Source organism: Mustela nivalis (genome assembly GCF_964662115.1).
Source record: "Mustela nivalis genome assembly, chromosome: 5".
Taxonomy (NCBI): Eukaryota; Metazoa; Chordata; class Mammalia; order Carnivora; family Mustelidae; genus Mustela; species Mustela nivalis.
In genome coordinates, this window is record NC_139024.1 from 116,159,020 (window position 1) to 116,177,738 (window position 18,719).

The 18,719-nt window shown below is 54.0% G+C and overlaps 1 protein-coding gene across 4 annotated transcripts in view; it reads right to left on the reverse strand.

Moving 5' to 3' along the window:
* Positions 1 to 1,236: 1,236 nt before the first annotated feature.
* The window catches only part of PPARD (peroxisome proliferator activated receptor delta), an 80,035-nt gene continuing 62,552 nt past the window's right edge, over positions 1,237 to 18,719 (reverse strand). For all 4 annotated transcript variants that reach the window (XM_082732400.1, XM_082732403.1, XM_082732401.1 and 1 more), the window contains 6 exons: positions 16,454 to 16,684; positions 7,041 to 7,195; positions 6,145 to 6,283; positions 4,668 to 4,870; positions 4,039 to 4,489; positions 1,237 to 3,293 (listed from right to left, as the gene is read on the reverse strand). In XM_082732400.1, the coding sequence (XP_082588526.1) occupies positions 3,046 to 3,293; positions 4,039 to 4,489; positions 4,668 to 4,870; positions 6,145 to 6,283; positions 7,041 to 7,195; positions 16,454 to 16,583 (1,326 nt within the window). In that variant the 5' untranslated portion in view covers positions 16,584 to 16,684 and the 3' untranslated portion in view covers positions 1,237 to 3,045. The remainder of the gene's footprint in view (positions 3,294 to 4,038; positions 4,490 to 4,667; positions 4,871 to 6,144; positions 6,284 to 7,040; positions 7,196 to 16,453; positions 16,685 to 18,719) is intronic.

Sequence of the window (18,719 nt, forward strand, 5' to 3'; positions counted from 1 at the left end):
TCCAAGCATTCCTCTTCCTCCTCCTCAGGTCCTCCTGTTCCCCTGGGACTGTCACTCTCCTCACTGAGATGAACCCTATGGGACTTGACAGGGTTCAGATCGCTGTGGCCAGCAACAGAGAAACAGGGAGACAAGTGTCAGACTTGGCCACAGCCTTAAGCTTGAGCCTACTGGGGCCGCTCACCTCCAGCTGCTGTCTGTACTTGTGCTGGCTTATCGCAGGGTCTGGGCACCTTTCCCACTCCTTTCTGTGCTCCTCTGTACGTTCGGGGCTGGAAGTCTGCACACTACACTTCCCAGGTTTCTTTAAGGTTTTTTTCAATGGGAGGTCCAGGGAGCCGACTGGAAGACAGGAGGAAGGCAGACACTGCCTCTCCAGCCTGTACTCTGATGGCGCTTCTGGCAAGAGCGGGTGAGTTGGCCCTCCAGGCTTCCTGCTCAGGGGATGAGGTCCCGGGACAGAGCAGCATTGGTGATCGCCAGCACCCTGGCAGCCCTCAATGTCCTGTGTGGACTCTGGTTCTGCAGTCACCCCGGCGGGCGGCTTTAGGCTCCCCATTCCTGCAGTGTCCTTGGGGATTCTAATGATGTTGGCCACTAGATGATCCCACTTCCCACACAGCATCTGCCCAGCTCCTAATGGATGGCCTCAATTTCTCCCCTTTGGATCTTTCACTCCTTTCAATAGTTCAGTCACACTTTCCTATTGTAAATTCCCTACTTTGAAATGTTTTGGGGTGCTTGTTTTCCTGGCTGGACAAGCACCAGTATACCCTGAACTTGCCTCTGCCATCGAGCTGCAGAGTGCCGGGCTCTCCTGGAGCCTCTGTGAAGGTGGCACCCCAGGAAGTAAACGAGGAAACTGGGGTGCTGGCTGAGGAAAGCCCTGGTCTCTTATAGGGGTGGTGCCTCTTCCAGGGCCCTTTGGAGACCCTCCCCGGCCCTCCTCCCGCCTACCAGGTTGGTACCACAGCATCAAGGGCGCGTATACCATTCTCCCCCTTGTCCCCCAGATGCTCTGTACAAGGCAGGGACCTCGGTCCTCCGCCCTTGCTGACATATGGTGATGAACAGGTGATGGGAAAAGACAGATCAGCCCTCCTGGCCTGTACCCCAAAGTCTCATTTGCCCAGCCCAGTTTCCCCCTTCCTCACTGGATAGGGAAGAGGGGGCAAAGTCCAATCAGCCCCCAGGGGAAAAAAACCTGTACAAAACAGTGTTGGCCTACATCAACTCTTAAATATTTAATTCCCATTTATTTAAAGTTCTGTCAGTCTGTGTACACTATTTATATTAAAAACACAGGAAGCTGGGGCTCCTAGCAAAAATATACATTTCGATTTTGGAGATTGTGTTCAGACACTGAGAAGAGCTGTATCCTCAGCACCAGGCCTGGGTGGGGGAGGGGGTGCGTGGTGGCGGGCGGGGGCAGGCACAGTATCCCTCCCTTCACAGCGCTGGCTCAAAGGGAGCACCCTAACCCCAATCCTTGGTCAGCTGAGCGTGGGGATGGGAGAGAGAATCTTGTCAGTAGAGAATGATCCCAGGGCCTGGAAGGCAGAACAGACGGTCAGGACTCTAAACTCAGGTCTTCCCTAACCTTTCTCAGAGACCCTCCACCAGTCCCTGACCCTTCCAGGACAGTTTCCTTCCTGGAGAAGCAGGTTGGGGGCGGGGAGGGGGCTCTCTGACTTCCTGCTCAGACACAGCATCCAAGCTGGGCTTCAGTCCCTCCCCTGAGGCCGAGTACTTCACCTGGGAGAAGGGGAAGGGCAGACCTGAAGGCCAGAGAAGTGGGACTGGGCCTGGCAAGGTCCTAGGGTCACCAGAGGCTGTGTAGGCTGAGTTCCCAGCGACCGGCTGGGTTGAGTGCAGGGGAAGAGAAGGGTAGCACGATTATTGGGACAAACGGATGTCACACTGAGCGGGATCAGTTACCCGGGGCACCTCCCGGCTGAGCAGGTGCTGGGCTGGTTCAGCAGGACACTCCTGCGCAGAGCCCTCTGGCCCATCTGCCTCGGGGAAGGGAAGAGAGGGGTGCGGACCAGGTAAAGTGATTCAGTGCTTGTGTGTGCTGGAGTGTTGTGTGCGCATGCAGGGGGAGGTGCGTGAGCTTCATCGGGGGCTCCTGGTTGAGGCTGAGGCCCAGGAACTCCTGAGAAACAGGAGTCGTGGTTGGTGGCTGCTGCAGAGTGGTAGGAGAGGGGGTGCCGATGACCCCCAGGCCTAGGCTCACAATTAAGTCCACTGCCTGCTACCTTTCTGGCCAACCTCTGCCTCCCTTGAGGTTTGCTCCTCTTCAGTGGGGGCCCCACCTGGAGGGAAGCCTGTCTCCTTCCAGGCTGGGGGTGTCCCCTGGCGGCCAGCGCAGGGAACCATCAGTGACACTGGCCTGGCAAACTGATGAAAAGAAGAGAGGGTGCTGCTATCAGTGTTGCTGGGGTGTGTTGCTGGAGAGGGGTTGGCTGGATAGGGGAGGGCAGTGACAGTCTGGGGGAGGCATCCTGGCCCTCAGGGGAGGGCCCCGGTGACTCGGGGTCCATTGCTGCAGTCATCCCAGGCCCCACATGGCTTCCCCAGGAAGCCGGGCCTAGAGGGCTTAGTGTTTCTTTGGCTGGCCCGAGTCCTTTGCTGTGCAGACAGGAGAAGGGAGGCGCCCACCCCTGCAGGTGACTGTTCGTGCAGAGGGCAGGCCCATTCCCCCCGGCTCCTGGGGAACAGGGGACGGGGTGGACGAAAGCAGAGGACCTGTTCCATGCTGCTGGTGAAGTAACACAAATTGTCTCCCACAAAGAGAAAGGGGGACAGACATGGGGATGGGGAGAGAGAGAAAGGAAGGCAAGGGAGGAAAGAGGAGGGAAACCTACAGAAAGGCAGGAAGAGAGAGCGAGGAAGAGCAAGGAAATCAGAGAAGAAAGAGGATCTGAGAGAGAGGCAGGAAACGCGGGGAGCAGGAGGCCGTGTGTCTGAGCGCAGAAGCAGGGGGGCCGTGGTCTGGAAAAGTCCCATGGGTGACTTATGTCCCAGCGCAGGCGGCCCGCCCCCTCAGTACATGTCCTTATAGATCTCCTGGAGCAGAGGGTGCAGCGAGGTTTCCGTCTCGGTCTTCTTGATGCGCTGCATCATCTGTGCGTGCTCGGTGACCAGCTGCCGCAGGTCGGCCATCTTCTGCAGCAGCTTGGGGAAGAGGTACTGGGCGTAGGGGTGGTTGGCCTGCAGATGGAACTCGAGGGCACGTAGGATGGTGTCCTGGATGGCCTCCACCTGGGGCACGTTTATGAGGCCTGGCCGGTCTGTGGGGACACAGGGCAGAGGTATGGGAGGGAGTCGCGGAGGAGTTCCCCTACCTCTGCCCTGGGTGGGTGACTTGGCCCAGAGGACAGCAGACCCGCTGCCGCGACAGACCCGAGCCCTGTCCTGTCAGTGACTGCTCCACAGAGAGTTCTAGTCCCTCCGCCCAGGGCCCGGCCCATCTCCTTCGCCTTTTTGGTTTTCTCTTCTGAGTAAGGGGAGTATGACCTCATGGTAAAGAGACTCACTGCCTGGGTTCAACCCTCATCCCCACCACAGACTAGCGAGGAGAGTGTGCACTGGCCTCTCCCTGCAGCCTCTCTGACTTTAGTTCCGTCATCTGTAAAATGGGGTGACAGAAATGCCTTCTGCACAGGTTGCCATGAGAACCAAGTGAGTTATCATCTAGGAAAAGGAACCAGAACAGTGCTTGGCACGAAGTGAGCTCTATAGCACTGTGAGTGTGATGATTATTCTATTTGTTACATTGGGATCCAAAAAGTGGAGGCAAAATACGAAGAATCATCCCCATGAACATGTTGCATATTTCTTCAGTCTTGTCTGCTTCCTCTCCACCGAGAAGAGGGAGCCGATCCTCCACACCATCGGCACCTCGTGTGTCACACTGCCATCACACGGGCACGGCCCCACACTGTTTGCGTTCAGGCCTGGTGTCCCGTGGTGAAGGCCCAACCCCCAGAAAGAATGGGTGTGTGGGGCAGGCCCGCCAGCCCCAGCCTCACTTACCTCCACAGAGAATGATGGCCGCAATGAAGAGAGCCAAGTCACTGTCGTCAAGTTCCAGGGCATTGAACTTGACTGCAAACTCAAACTTGGGCTCAATGATGTCACTGAAGGGCTTCCGGAGGCTCCGCAGGAACTCCCGGGTGACGAAACCAGTGCCGTTGGCCACCAGTAAGCCATCCTTGTTGACGATGGAGGCCAGCATGGCGAAGATGGCCTCATGCACACCATATTTGAGAAGGGTCACCTGATCGTTGAGGAAGAGGTTGCTGAAGCTGGGGATGCTCTTGGCGAACTCGGTGAGCTCCCGCACGGTCTCAACCGTGGTGTACTGGCAGCGGTAGAAGACGTGCACGCTGATCTCCTTATAGGGGGGCAGGCCGTTCACCAGCTGCTTCCACACCAGGCCCTTCTCTGCTTGCCACAATGTCTCGATGTCGTGGATCACAAAGGGCTGAAAACCAGGCCCCATTAGAGGCCAGGCCTTGGGAGGACCCCCGCCCATGTGCTCCCCATACCCCTGGCCTGTTCCCCGAAGTGAGGGGAAGGAAGTAGCCCGGTTCTCCCAGAAGTCAGGCGGGTGGCAGGCAGGGCCTAGTGCCCGGGCAGCCAGGCCGAGCAGTGACACTCACCGCCGTGTGGCTGGCCTTGCCAGTGAGGATGCCACGGGCTTTCTTTTTGGTCATGTTGAAGTTCTTCAGGTAGGCATTGTAGATGTGCTTGGAGAAGGCCTTCAAGTCAGCCACCTGTGGGTTGTGCTGATTCCCCTCGCTTGCCGTCAGCCCCGCCACCAGCTTCCTCTTCTCGGCCTCTGGCATCCGGCCAAAGCGGATGGCTGGGTGTGGGGTGGGGGTTGAAGAGAAGTCATCGAGGAGCCCAGGCAGGAGCCAACACCTCCAACCTCCTTGTCTCACAACAGGTACGGAGGCCAAAAATGGAGACCCACTTTTTGAGCCCAGGACCCTCAGAAGCTCTACAGCCAGCACACGGGAATATTGGGGAACCCCTCCCAAATGTAAGCTCTAGGGGGACAGGGATTCTGTCTTGTTCATAGTGCCTGGCAAGGGCCCTAATTCAGGGAGTTGGCTGAGCCACTGTGGCTGGAAGGCAGTGCGGTGTGATAGGTGGGAAGACAGTCTCTGGTGTCAAAGGCCCATGCCTGAGCTCCAGGAGACAGGAAGAGGAAGGCTATTTCACCTTTATTCATAAGAAAAATGGGCTAATACTGAAATCTCACTGGATTGTCAAAACAACTGAATAAGAATGTTCACACAGTAAGCACTAAAAAGTTAGTTATTAGTAATGAACAGGATACAAATCCAGCTTCTCTAAGAGAAGAAGTGAGAAGAACTGAGTTGGCCTTGAGATCTCCTAGGAAATCTGCTCAGCCCACCTAAGGAACAGAGCCTGGGAAGATAAAGACTGGAGGGAGGGACCAAGCCCTGGACCTGCCAGGCCCCACCACGGAGGAAATGCTTCAGTTGGAGAGCTTGGGTCCTGCCACCATCTAAAAGGCAAGACAGGGTAGCTGTGGGTGGAGGCATTTAAACAAAAAGCTCTCCCCAGTCCCCCAAGGAGGGGCTCTGACTCAAGACAGGCAAAGTGGGAGGCAGATGGGCTCTGTGCAATCCTACTATATGGGGTCTGAAGACAATACCGTAGGAGGCCCAAAGTGCAGGGCAGTCTATCTCCCAGGAGTGGCCAGCCTCCAGAAAACTCCTGCCCGGCTGCTGGCAGTGGACACCTGTGGTCACTCATGGCTCCTGCCTGCCTTTACTAACCAGCAAGGGCCCAGGGGATCCCAGGCTTTGGAAGCAGCTTTTTATGCTGTCAGGTCATCTGAGACAGGCTTGGGGTGCTGGAAATGGTGTTTCCAATGTGACTGGAGCTGGGGTCAATTCCCAGTGAGCCTCGGGGATTGAAAGCGGGTGACCACTCTGGGCCCGGGCCCCAAAGCGGATGTGGAGCCATCTGGGGAGGGCACTTTGGTCTTGGGATTCCTGCACACTGGGCATGGCTCTGAGGGCCTCCTCACCCCACCTCAGCAACCCCTTTCCCCCCACCGCTGGGCCTGCTTTCTGGCCATACTGTGCCCGGGCTGGCTCTCACCATTGTGTGACATGCCCAGGGCCACACATTTCTGGAAGCGGCAGTACTGGCACTTGTTGCGGTTCTTCTTCTGGATCTTGCAGATCCTTTCGCACTTCTCGTATTCCAGCTTCATGCGGATTGTCCGACGGAAGAAGCCCTGGTGGGGGGGCGGGGTGTCACAGAAAGCTGAGAATCCTGCTCTGCACCCTGGATTCTGGGATGTCAGGGGCCCCAGTGCTGTGTGTAAATGTCAGAATTCCTGAAATTTGGAAGTTACCCGGGGTGGCGGGGGGGCGGGTTTCTTTTGGAGGGAAGGAGAGGAAGATAGAAAATAACGCTAAAGCCTTTGAGATACATCTATCTATATCTGTATCTATCTATCTATCTGTCTAATTCTTCACTTTAAGTGCTTCTTTGTGCGTTTGGTAACATAAAATTGTATCATGGCTAACCTGGTTTATTCATAAATGTATCTGGTTCCAGGTATTTTCTAGGCAGTGGTTTAGTAAAAGAATATGGACCATTTTGATGGGTGTGCAGTTAGAAGGATGAACCCAAAAGCACCCCTGGAGAAAGAAAAGTAAATTTTCTTTTCCCTTCAAGGGGCCCTCTTGGGCCTTGAGGTGCAGGAAGCACTTGCCATGAGTGTGACAGCTGAGCCCAAGCCCCTCGTTCTGTTTTAGAGCTATGTCTCCAGAGGGCGCCAGCAGCCAGCCAGCCCAGCCGAGGGGCTGGGGAGGTGCCCAACAGGGCAGCTGTACCCAGAGCGGAGGCCTGGAAGGAGCCCAAGGGCCTGCCTGCCTCCTGGGTGGGAATTCTGCAGCAGGTACTGTGACGGCCTGGCTTCTCTGGCCGGTCAGCTCTCCATGTAAATACAGCCCCAGCTGCCAACTGCCACTCGCCGCGGGCCCTACCTTGCACCCCTCACATGCGTGAACACCATAGTGGAAGCCCGATGCCTTGTCCCCGCACACACGGCACTCCATGTTGAGGCTGCCACACGAGGCCCCGTCACAGCCCATCTGCAGCTGGTCCAGGAGGGAGGGTGGCGAGGAGCTCCGGGAAAGGTCTGCGAACACACGACACAGGGATGCCTTCACCTTTGGCTGGGACAGGGGCCAGCGGAGGTGATCAGAGCCTACAGGGGCACAGTGAGGGTTGTGGGGGAGAGCCCACATTTCCCAAGCGGCCCTCACTCAGCTCAGACACTTAAGAGCTAAGTGCCGCAAGCAGTCAACCTTTCTGAGGGTTGGTTTCTTCATCGAGAACATGAGGCTCTTCCCCAGACCTTCCATATAGGAGGTGTTTGGGAAATGGCAGCTATCATTATTGGGGCTGTACTGACCACAGGCCAGGAAAGAGGGGTGTGTGTGCATGTGTGTGCACTGGGGAGGATGACTGTGTTTTGGGGGGAAGGGAGCAAGAGGAGGAAGCAGACAAGATCTCTTTAGACTCAACTTGAGAAGTAGCTCTTGTAGTGTGACAGGCTCCACCGTCTGGGCCCGTGTGGGGTTGTACGGAATGTGTGTGAGGGAGACCAACCCTCTATCCACCTCTCCCGGGAAATTCGACTCTTGGGTGGGCTCCAGAGATGCTGTAAAGCATCTCTCAAGAAGTTCCAATCTGTTTTTTTTTTTTTTTTTTAAAGATTCTTAAGTTATTTATTTGACAGAGAGAGACACAATGAGAGGGAAACACAAGCAGGGGAAGTAGGAGAGGGAGAAGCAGGCTTCCCGCTGAGCATGTACCTGGATGTGGGGCTCGATCCCAGGATCATGACCTGAGCCAAAGGCAAATGATTAAGCCACCCAGGTGTCCCAAGAAGCTCAAAGCCACACTTACGAAACTTCTTGCTCAAGCAGAAAGAAGGCAATATCAGTTCGGTCAACTGGGCAGCAAACTGAATTTCCCCAGGTTTTTTTTTTTTCTATTAAGTGCATGGGACGTCTGAACCAGTGGTATGAGTGGAAGCAAGGAAAGTACTAGACCTAGTACTAGTACTAGACTAGGCAATAGCTTCAGGGGTAGATGCTGTCAGATGATGAGGTAATCTCTGGGATACTCTTCGGAATCTCTCCCTTGGACACTTAGCAATGAGCCCAGCCTGAACCTCGGTCTCCCGGCCCAGGGCCAGCCACATGACCCCACACGCTGCCTGTCCTGCCTCTGCCACGCTGGCTAGAATCTGCTGTTCTCTGCTCTCTTTCCTGATGACCGAGCAACCTCCTCAGGGTCAGGGGCCAAATCCCCAGTCCAGAGAATCATTGGCTCAGAGCGGGCTGGCACCTCAGGGAGACTCACGCTGTGGGGCTGAGCCCAGACTGAATGTTTCCCAGGCTGGTATTATCCCCTGTCTGTCATCCAGGGACCAGGGAGCCTTCTCCCTTCCCGGGCTGGTAAGGGCTGGGGCCGGAGGTGAAATGGCCTGTCCCTCCTAGGGTCTTCACTCCTAACCTTCGGTCATTCTGAGGGGTGTAACCATTCGCCTCAGCCCACAAATGGGGGGGAGTGGTCTCCCTCTGTCTCTTGGGCACTGTGCCCAGGAGGGCAGAGCCCCTCTGGTTCTCTGCATAGCCTTTACCACCACACGACAGTCCGTGTGCGTTCACTCACTGCTGGGGGCCCTCCACCAGAATGTAAGGGCCACTGGGCAGGAATGCTGCCCCCGGGTGCTGCTGCAGGACGGGAAGCAGGCACGGAGCAATGACTTTGGTGGAGTGAGTGGACTTTGAGCTCCCTGGGTTGGTCCTGCGCTCAGCGCCCACTGGATGCAGGGGCTGGGCAGTCCTTGCTGCGCCTGGAGGCAGCCTAAGAGAGGCAAGAGAACTCATGGTATGAGCTGTCGTGGGAAAATGGGAAAATGAGATCATGTGTGAAAACCCTTGGTCGGGACGAGCAGGAGGGTTTCTGGCACTTCCTACTCCAACCCATGTGGTCTGTGTGCAGGTTCACTTTGTGTCACTTCTTGTAAACAGCTGCATTTTTGTGGCTGACACGTCTGCCTCCTCTGCTAGACGGGGGACATCTCTAATCACACCGCCTTTGGATCTCAGAGCTCACCTCCAGCAATGAGTCCTGTCCACAACCACCGATCTCTTGGTGGTGCCCTCCTTGCTCTCCCTCCTGGCCCCAGAGGCTGGGCAGGCATCTGGGCATTTACACTGCACGTGGCCAAACCACCCTCTCCCTTCATGCAGCAGACATTTGATGAGCACCTGCTGTGTGCAGGGAAGGATCCAGACCTGCCCTTGACCAGGTAAGGCCAGAACGAGGTGAGAAAGCTGGAGTACGATGTGGCCAGGGGCAACACAGGCCAAGAGGCAGGCAGGTGGTTCGGGACTTGGAAGCACCCACCATTCAAGCAAGAGGCTGTTGGGAAAGGTGACTGCTCCCTTTTCTGGGCTCAAAGATGAGATCCTTGGGAGACTTCCAAGTTGGCTTCCAGATGCTTGGGAAGAGCAGGCATGAGGGTTAAGAATGTGACTGAGTTCAAACAGGTGTCTTGGGCTCAACCCCCATCTCTGCCCTCTAGGCCTCAGTTTCCTACTCTGTAAGATGGAGATGACAGGAGCATCTATCTGAGAGCCATGGTGAAAAGCAACAGAGGTACTACAGAGAAGAGCCCTAGAACCTGAAAGTGCATGTGAAAAGCAACATGAGTTAGGACAGTGCTAGGCAGAAAGCTGCAATTCTGCATTCCCCAAGCTGTGTACCCCTCACACAGGCAGGGACCGTGACCTGTCCTCATCTTGGGTTGTACCTCCTCCCCCACAGCTTCATGAAAATTCAATGTGGGCTGGGGAAGGGGGCTGCCTGGGTGGCTCAGTGGGTTAAAGCCTCTGCCTTCAGCTCAGGTCATGATCCCAGGATCCTGGGAACGAGCCCCGCATCGGGCTCTCTGCTCAGCAGGAAGCCTGCTTCCTTCTCTCTTTCTGCCTGCCTCTCTGCCTACATGTGATCTCTGTCTGTCCAATAAATAAATAAAATCTTAAAAAAAAAAAAAAAGAAAAGAAATTCAATGGGGGGAGATGTCTTATGAGGCCCAGAGAGCCCCCAGAACCAGACCAAGCCTCCTTTCATGTCTCCTGGCCTGCCACTGGCCCGGGGCTCAGGAGCACTAGGATCACTGGGAACCTTGGGAGAAGCCAAGAAACTCCAGCCCCACCAGCCCCTGGGGCAGCCTGAGCTCCAGATCCTGAGGAGATGCCCGGGGTGAACATCTCAGAAGGAAGTGCTAGAAACCAGACTGTGGGGAAACGGGCCCAGCGAGTATCAGGTCACTGGGCTGTGGCTGTCTTAGCCCTGGGTCGTGAGCAGACATAGGCTGCAGAACCTGAAAGCAGTTGGTGATGCTTGGTGGTGGCCGGTTAGGGGGACAGGGGCACTCCCTGCCTGTCTGGAATAAATTTTGGAGAATAAAAATAACTGCCACAGAAGGCGGAGAGAGGCAGGAGAGGTGAGGCGCTGGGGTGGGCAGAAGTGTACACACCCTCCAGGGGTAGGCTCTGTGCTGGAGTGCATGTACAGTGGGGATACGGAAGTGATGGGTGCTTGAGAGTGGGTTTTCTTTCCTTCTTTCTTTTTTTATTAAGATTTTCTTTATCTGACAGAGAGAAAGAGAGAGAGAATGGATGCAGCAGAGAGGGAGAGAAGCAGGCTCCAAGCTGAGCAGGGAGCCAGATGTGGAGCTTGATTCCAGGACCCTGAGATCATGACCTGAGCCGAAGGCAGGCTCTTAATGACTGAGCCACCCAGGCTCCAGGAGTGGGTTTTCTAAAGATAAAGGCTCTGTTTCTTCCTGGCTGACCACCTGGCTTAAGGGTTTATCCCTGATTCTTACCCAAAAGTAATGATGGCAGAATGCTCCCCATTCTGGGGACCAAGTTCTGAAGGTCCCACTGCCTTGCCTATGATCTTCCGGTGTGAGACTGGGGTTCCGAGAGGCCATCCCCCTTACCAGAAGTCTCTGCCTTGCTGCCTCTCAGGTATGCTGGGTGGGGACATGGGCCATACCAGTCTGAGGGCCATCTGCCAGTACAGCTGCTCTTCCCAACAAGCCAGCACGTCCTTCCCCTGGCTCCTCCTCAGCTCTCAGGAAATGTACTTGCTCACTCATTGGCCATCATCTGGGCCCTGAGCCCTGCCTCTGAACTTCCACTCTAGCCACACCTTGCCTGACCCCCTAAACATCTCCTGAGGGCCCATCTCTACCTCTACCCCAGGAAGCGAGGGGGAAAGAACCACCACTTATCAGGCCCCACCAAGAGCTTGTTAGTATCATTCCATATCACCTTGGAAGATAGTGACTGATACCATTTAAAGATAAGGAAACTGGGCGCCTGGGTGACTCAATGGGTTAAGCCGCTGCCTTCAGATCAGGTCATGATCTCAGCATCCTGAGATCTGAGATCGAGTCCTGCATCAGGCTCTCTGCTCTGCAGGAAGCCTGCTTCCCACTCTCTCTCTCTGCCTACTTGTGATCTCTCTCACTCTGTCAAATAAATAAATAAATAAACCTTTAAAAAAAAAAGATAAGGAAACTGAAGTTTGGTGAGGTTAAGGGACCCAGCCAAGGTCATCTGTCTAATACCTGCTGGGACTGGGACTTGAACCTAAACCTGACTTCCTGGTAAAGACTGTGTGTTTACACTAATAATCTCTTTTTTGTGTGCCTCTGTGCACCAGGCATTCTGCTGGATACTTTATATCATTAATCCCATGGGAACCTTAAAATAACCCTTCAAGGAAGGTCTTCTGACACTCTCATAGATGAGGCTAAGTAACATGCTGACAGTGGCATTGACCAGATTGTTAATTTTATGTGTCACCTCGGCCAGGCCATGGTACCCATGATGACCAGTTTTTGGTTGAACACCAGTCTAGATGTTGCTGTGAAGATATTCTTTTTTTTTTTTTTTTTTTTAAGATTTTACTGATTTATTTAAGAGAGAGACGGTGAGAGAGAGCATGAGAGGTGAGAAGGTCAGAGGGAGAAGCAGACTCCCTGCAGAGCTGGGAGCCTGATGCGGGACTCGATCCTGGGACTCCAGGATCATGAGCCGAGCCGAAGGCAGTTGCTCAACCAACTGAGCCACCCACAGGTGCCTGGGTGGCTCAGTGGGTTAAGCCTCTGCCTTCGGCTCAGGTCATGGTCTCTGGGTCCTGGGATCAAGCCATGCATTGGGCTCTCTGCTCAGCGGGGAGCCTGCTTCCCTTCCTCTCTCTCTGCCTACTTGCGATCTCTGTCTGTCAAATAAATAAATTAAAAAAAAAAAAAAAAAGAAGATATTCTTTAGATGTGAGTAAAACTGAAATCATTACTCTCCATAATGTAAGTAGGTCTGGGGCCAATCAGTTGAAGGCCTTATGAAAATAGACAGAGGCCTCCCTAAGAAAGACGGAATTCTGCCTCTGGACTGCCTTCAAACTCAAGCTACAGCATTAGCTTCCCCGGGGTTTCTGGTCTGCTGGCTTGTCCCACAGAATTCAACTTGCCAGCCCTCACAGTTGTGTGAGCCAAGGCCTTAAACACACACACACACAAACTCTCTCTTTCCTGGGGTTTATGGTCTGCTGGCCTGTCCCGCAGAATTCAACTTGCCAGCCCTCACAGTTGTGTAAGCCAAGGCATTAAACACACACACACACACACACTCTCTCTCTCTTTCTCTATGTGTGCACACATCCTATTGGTAATAACCTAGAACCACCCAACCCCTGGGGCTGAGCTCATACTATTCATTACTACTAATCAATAATTCATGACTATGACAAGCGACGAGACAGGTCACTGCTGAGGATGACACCAGGCCATTATTGGAATGTTTAGACTCAGCGTAAACACTAAGCCCAACACCCAGGGAGTGAACTATCAGTTGTACCATCTTGGATTGCAAGTTCAGCAGACACTATTGACCTTGCTTGCATCATTTCTGTATGGAGGGGAGTTCTCTCGTGTATCTCATCTCCATCACTGGAGGTATGCTGTTGCCAGAGCTGTGATAGTGGCCAGGAGGGTCAACACTATTTACTTTGCTGGCAGAATCCCAAAGGCAACTAGCTGCTGAAGGCAGGGCCAGTTCTGTGGGACTCTGGAACTGGGTTATTAAGCAGCCTCCTTACATCTGTCGTCCTGTTCACTTGCACAGTGGGCTTCTCAGGGCTGGCATGCAGTCTTGTCCTCCACTGAAAGGCCAGCCCCTGCCTGGACACCCACTGAGTGCCTGCTGAGAGAGGAGGTGCCAAGGCCAGGAGGAAGGACACTCGGTCTTCCTCAGCCCCAGCTCCACATTAAGACCCCTGACCTCTTCCTAGAGTGTGGATGGGATGCCCATCACTGAAGCAGGAAGGGAAAGCTGCCCCCACCCTTACCCAGCTGGGGGACCCTGGGCATGTGAGTTCCCTGGTTGCCAAGTGCTCATGGTGAGGCCTGTCCTGCCTGCCTCTCTGTCAGGTGCTGAGCTCGGGACAGAGCTGCAGAACTTCTGAGGGGTCAGAAGGGAAGCAAACTGTGGGAACTTCCTGCAGTTTCAAAGATCAAGGCTGTGTTCCATCCTCCTGAATTCCTGAGGGCACTCCAGAGGCCCAAGTCATAGACTCATGGGGCAGGGCAGAGAACCTCACCTGGCCAGCCCTTGAGGTGGGCAGACTTTAAAGGTAGAGGCTGAGACTGGAGAAGTGAAGGCACCAGTGAAAGCTACTGGTGATGGTCACAGGCTTGAGATCCCTGCCCTGGTTTGTGTGATTCCCGACACAGGATGAGGCTGTGTCCCCATGGCCCCTCACCTGCCCGCCTTTTTTGGGAAACAAAATTACTTTACTTTTTAAAGAAAAGTGATGCATTTGCTTCTTAAACGGTGAGAGTACTGCAGACTTGAGAAGAACATGTAATGGCGCGCACCACCGTGTGACCCAGCCTCTCCGCCATGATCCTATTCCTCTGAGTTAATGGCACAGCCCTTTGCATGTATACTCTTTTAGTGCCTTCCATGATACTTAAAAGATTTTTAAGCAATGGGATCCCCCATTTGGCAGGAGCTCTTTCTCCCGCTGGTAGATTCAGCCCCACCCAGTCCTTGTTAATGACTACACAGCATTCCACAGTCGGTTTTTCCCACAGTTTACATAACTGATTCCCCACAGATGGGCGCTTGCCCATTTGTTGCTTTTCTGAGCAGCACTGCAGTAAGTGAGTGTGGAAATCTCTGTGCGCTCCCAGTGAGTATTTACATGGGATACGTTCCTAGGACGGGGGACTGCAGGGTCAAAGGAATGAAAGAAGTGTTCGCTTGCATAGCCAAGCTGCCCTTCCACCCTGGGTGGCTGGAGGGCCATGTCTTCCGCCTCTGGCCGCAAGAGTCCTCTCTGTTAATCTGACAGGCTAAATGACATCTCATCTTGAAGATATCTTCTTTGATGAGTATATTGAAAAACACTTTATTTTCTGGCCATCTGTATTTGTCCAATGGTGAACTGCCTGTTTCTATTTTTCTGTTGTTTGTCTTATAGAATTTGCAGGAACTTTTCCTATATGATGGCTTTAACACATAATGATTGTGTTAAACAACCTCCTCCTGTTTCAATTATTGAACAGGGAAGTCTTTCTAGCTCTACTTCATCGATTTATTGGTAAATGGAATCCATTAAAAATCACATCATATATAGCACCACAAGGGGGGAGGTTGGGCTAATTTTTTTTCCCAGACAACTCCCTGTGTGCCCTAAATCCCACTGATAAAGCTCCCGGAGAAGCCATCACCATGTCCACCTTGCCCCATCTGTGCACCCGGGCCCTGCGCTCTGGTCTGCCATTAACAGCGGTATCGTGTGGGGATAGGGTCCCCACAAGGATATAGGGAAACTCTAGGACAGGGTATTACTGTGGAGGTAACTTCTGTGGGCCTGGCCCCAGATGTGGGGACAGAGTGGGCCCGGCCAGGTGGTAAGGCCACAAATTCCATGGCCTTCTCTTCCCTTTTCACTCTTCCTCAGTGCCAGACCTTGCTCACTCTTAGCCTCTGGTGTCTCTCCTCTGCTGCCTAACCCTCCCTGCCCATCTCAATTTCAGAACAGTACATGTTATGAGCACTGAATGACTGATCACCAGTGAGCCATTCCTCTTCTGGGAAAGGCTCTAAATTCATCCCAGTCATAGGGTCTCTAAATTCATCCTAGTGACCAGCCAACACACAGGATACTGTGGGGGTTTGGGGAGACTTTCTCTTGAGTCTTGAAATCACACCCAGCCCACTTCGGTTATTCCTGGATATGTGAGTGGGATCAGAGGGATGGGATCACGGCCCTTCCCTTACCCTACCCACCCCGTGCCCTGAAGAGGAAGCAGCTCAGCAAAATCCAGGAACTTGTTTTACAGGTTCAAAGTAGTAGGGCTCCAGGATTTGGGCCTTTCTTAACTACAGGCCAGCCGGGAACCTGCTCACCTCAGCAGCCTTGCCCTACCTTAACTCTGACACAGGCCTCCAGAGACCATCCTGTGGGGTGGGCCTGCTCCTCTGCCCTCAATCACCACCTGTGTCTGGGATCTCCTGCAGCTGAAACCCAAGGCCAGATCGGGATGTCCCCTGCCGGAAGTGCATCCTCTCATGACCCTGAGTTCCCCAAGAGGGTAAGGGAGCAAGACTCAGCTGAATGTGCTAGAACTTAGGTGGAGAGAGGAGAGAAGCTAGGGAAGGGGCAGCATCAGCAGCAGGGAAAACCAGAGGCCAAAGAGTGGATTCTGGGTGCCCCTGAAGGTGGACATTACACAATGATGATGAAGATGGGGAGAGAACAGCACACGGTCCCAGGGAGCCGACAAGTGCAATAAGAGAAGCTGAAAACTGGTTTGCTGCACAAAAGTAATCTTAATTACAATCATTCAGACTGGCCGCTTAGCACTTACTCCTAATTACAGGGCCGCTCCATGATGTGTGTCATTTGCACCAGATCAATGGAGCTGGGTGCTGCGACTGTTTGTTACGATCACAGGTACAGCTGATCTTCCCAGCATGGGTAAACGCAGACTGGCTCCAGGTCCCCTGGGCGGCAGCAGGGGAATCATACAGATGACGACACAGATCCCAAATGCTAACTCACTGAATTCTCATGAAAGCCCCTGTCCACATCCCCTACAAGCTGTCGGTTTCAAAGAAAGAAGAAGTGCACTGGCCTGAAGTCCTGTTGCCGAGAAGCACCAGCACAGAGCTGTGAACCCTGGCTGCCCGGCTCTGCCCCTCTGAGCCCCATGATGCTGTCTACAGAGGGCAAGAGTTCCTGCTTGGCCCACTTGGTGTCCTTTGCCCTATGTTCCCTTTTGCCCCCTCCTCACCTGTATAGCTGCTGGAAGGAAGAGAGTGCTCTGGTCCTCCATTGAGTTCTGGGGTTCCTTCTGCCTCTGCCACTTCCTTTTTCTCCTCCTCTTCCCGGATCTCAGGGGCTTCCCCCGGCAGCTGCTCCATGGCTGATTTCCCCTCGGCGCCACGCCTGCAGGCCCGCTCATAGCTCTGGCATCATCTGGGTCTGAACGCAGAGGGACCTCTACAGGGCAGCTGCCATCAGCCTGGGCCAAGGGGAAGATAGGAAGAGCATGAGAAGGTGAGAGAGGAGGGCATGTGAGAGGGCTACCACTGGCAGGGGGGCAGTATGGAGGAGGATCCCCTGCTCTGCTCCTTCACGGCAGGCACGCCTCCTCCCTGTAGCTCTAGCCCACGGGCTCTGCTCCTTGTACCCTGTGTCCCTTCTCCTCCTGCCCTCTGGGGGGTTGGAGCAGTCTCCACGAACCAGACAGGGCGACACATCCCTGCACCCTCTTCCCCTCCTCGGCCCCATCCTGCTCTTTGTGCTAGATCAGAATGACTTCAGGGGCTTTTTCCAACCCTGCAGTCCTCCTTGAGATCCTGACACACATCATGCCTCCTAACCCCCATCCTTCCCCTCCAGCACTCAGGCTCTCCTATGCCAAATTTTTTTTTTTTTTTTTAAGATTTTATTTATTTGACACAGATCTCAAGTAGGCAGAGCAGCAGGCGGGGGTGGGGGGGGGAGCAGGCTCCCCGCTGAGCAGAGAGCCCGATGTGGGGCTCGATCCCAGGACCCTGAGGTCATGACCTGAGCCAAAGGCAGAGGCTTAACCCACTGAGCCACGCAGGCACCCCATACGCCACAAGCTTTGGAGGGAGTAAGTCCTATCCTTCCTGTGTTTGGGTGTGGGGGGAAGAAAAAAGACCCAAGGCTCTGTTAGGTGCTAGGCTTGCAGCTGGCAGATTTGCAACTAGACCTTCAGCAGCCCAGCCAGCAGGTAAGGGGCCAGATGCTCTGTCCAGGAATCTTTCTGAGGTGGAGTCCTGGGTGGGGACTCCTGCATGGAGGAGGCCGTTCTGACTCGGCAAGTGACATATTGCCCACAAATGCCACCATCGCGTCAGTGGTGGTAAGACCATGAGGTGTTGTGCTGGTAGGGACCAGCAGGGAGACACCTTGAGAGTGGGGTGGATTTTGACCAGAGATGGCATGGAACTTGTGTTGAGAAAAGCACGAGAAAAGACTCAGAGGCAGCACAGCGGGGAGCAGTGAGGATCCCAGTGGCCACAGAGCGAGCCCTGTGGGAGCGAGGATTTGGAGGGATGGCTGGGAAGGTGGGCTGTGTCCAGGCACGTGTGAGCAACTGAATCTATCCCAAGGCAGTGCAGGCTGGGGGAGGATTGAGAGCATTCAAGACCTGCTTTAGGGAAATCTAAGCATCTGTGGGCTTTCTAGATGTGCCAGAGGCAGCTTGAGCTCAACCTATTCAAACAGAACCCACCATCTGCCCTCAAACCCACCCTTCCTCTGGTAATACCTACTTTAGTGATCTGCATTGCCCATCTACCCACTTAGCAAACCCAGAAGTCAGGGGTCAATGGAGACTCTTCCCTCTCCCACACTGCTCCACACTTGCACACTTGGACGGACACTGCAACTACTAGGGAGTTTTTCAAAATAGGGATGTCTGGGCTTATCCCTAGAGATTCTCATCAAATGGTCTGGGGGAGCTGCCTGAGCACTTGGGATCTTTGTTTTTAATTCTCCTGGTGATTGTCACATGCAGCCAAGCTTGAGAACCACTGCTCCACAGCAAGGCCGCTTCCAGCAGACAGTAAATCTTCCCTCTCCCAGCAATCCTTTCCAGGAGGCTTTCATTTTCCCTTGTTTGGATGGACAACAACCTCTTCCAGTTTGTCTGTGGAAGGGAGTTTGGAAATTTGGCCGTAGAGTCTAAGAGCTGGGAAATTGGGAATGTGGAGATGTGCCAGGCATCCTCGTTGATCTGACTGATGGTCATGGGAAGGGATTCAGTTCACCAAAGGAAAAACAATGTGTCAAGGGACGTCAGGGGCATAGGCACCAGAGCCAACAGAGCACTGGCCAGGCGCAGGACAGACATGGGACAACCAATTTGGAGTCATGGGAAGGGCTGTTTCACGGGGGCGAGCTCAACTGTGTCAAAAGCTGCAGAGTTGAAGGCTGATAAACTGACACATGACCCCTGGGTTCAGTGACCGTCAGGTCATCAGTGACCTTGTGAGGCAAGTTTCAGTCAAGTGGTTAGGATGGAA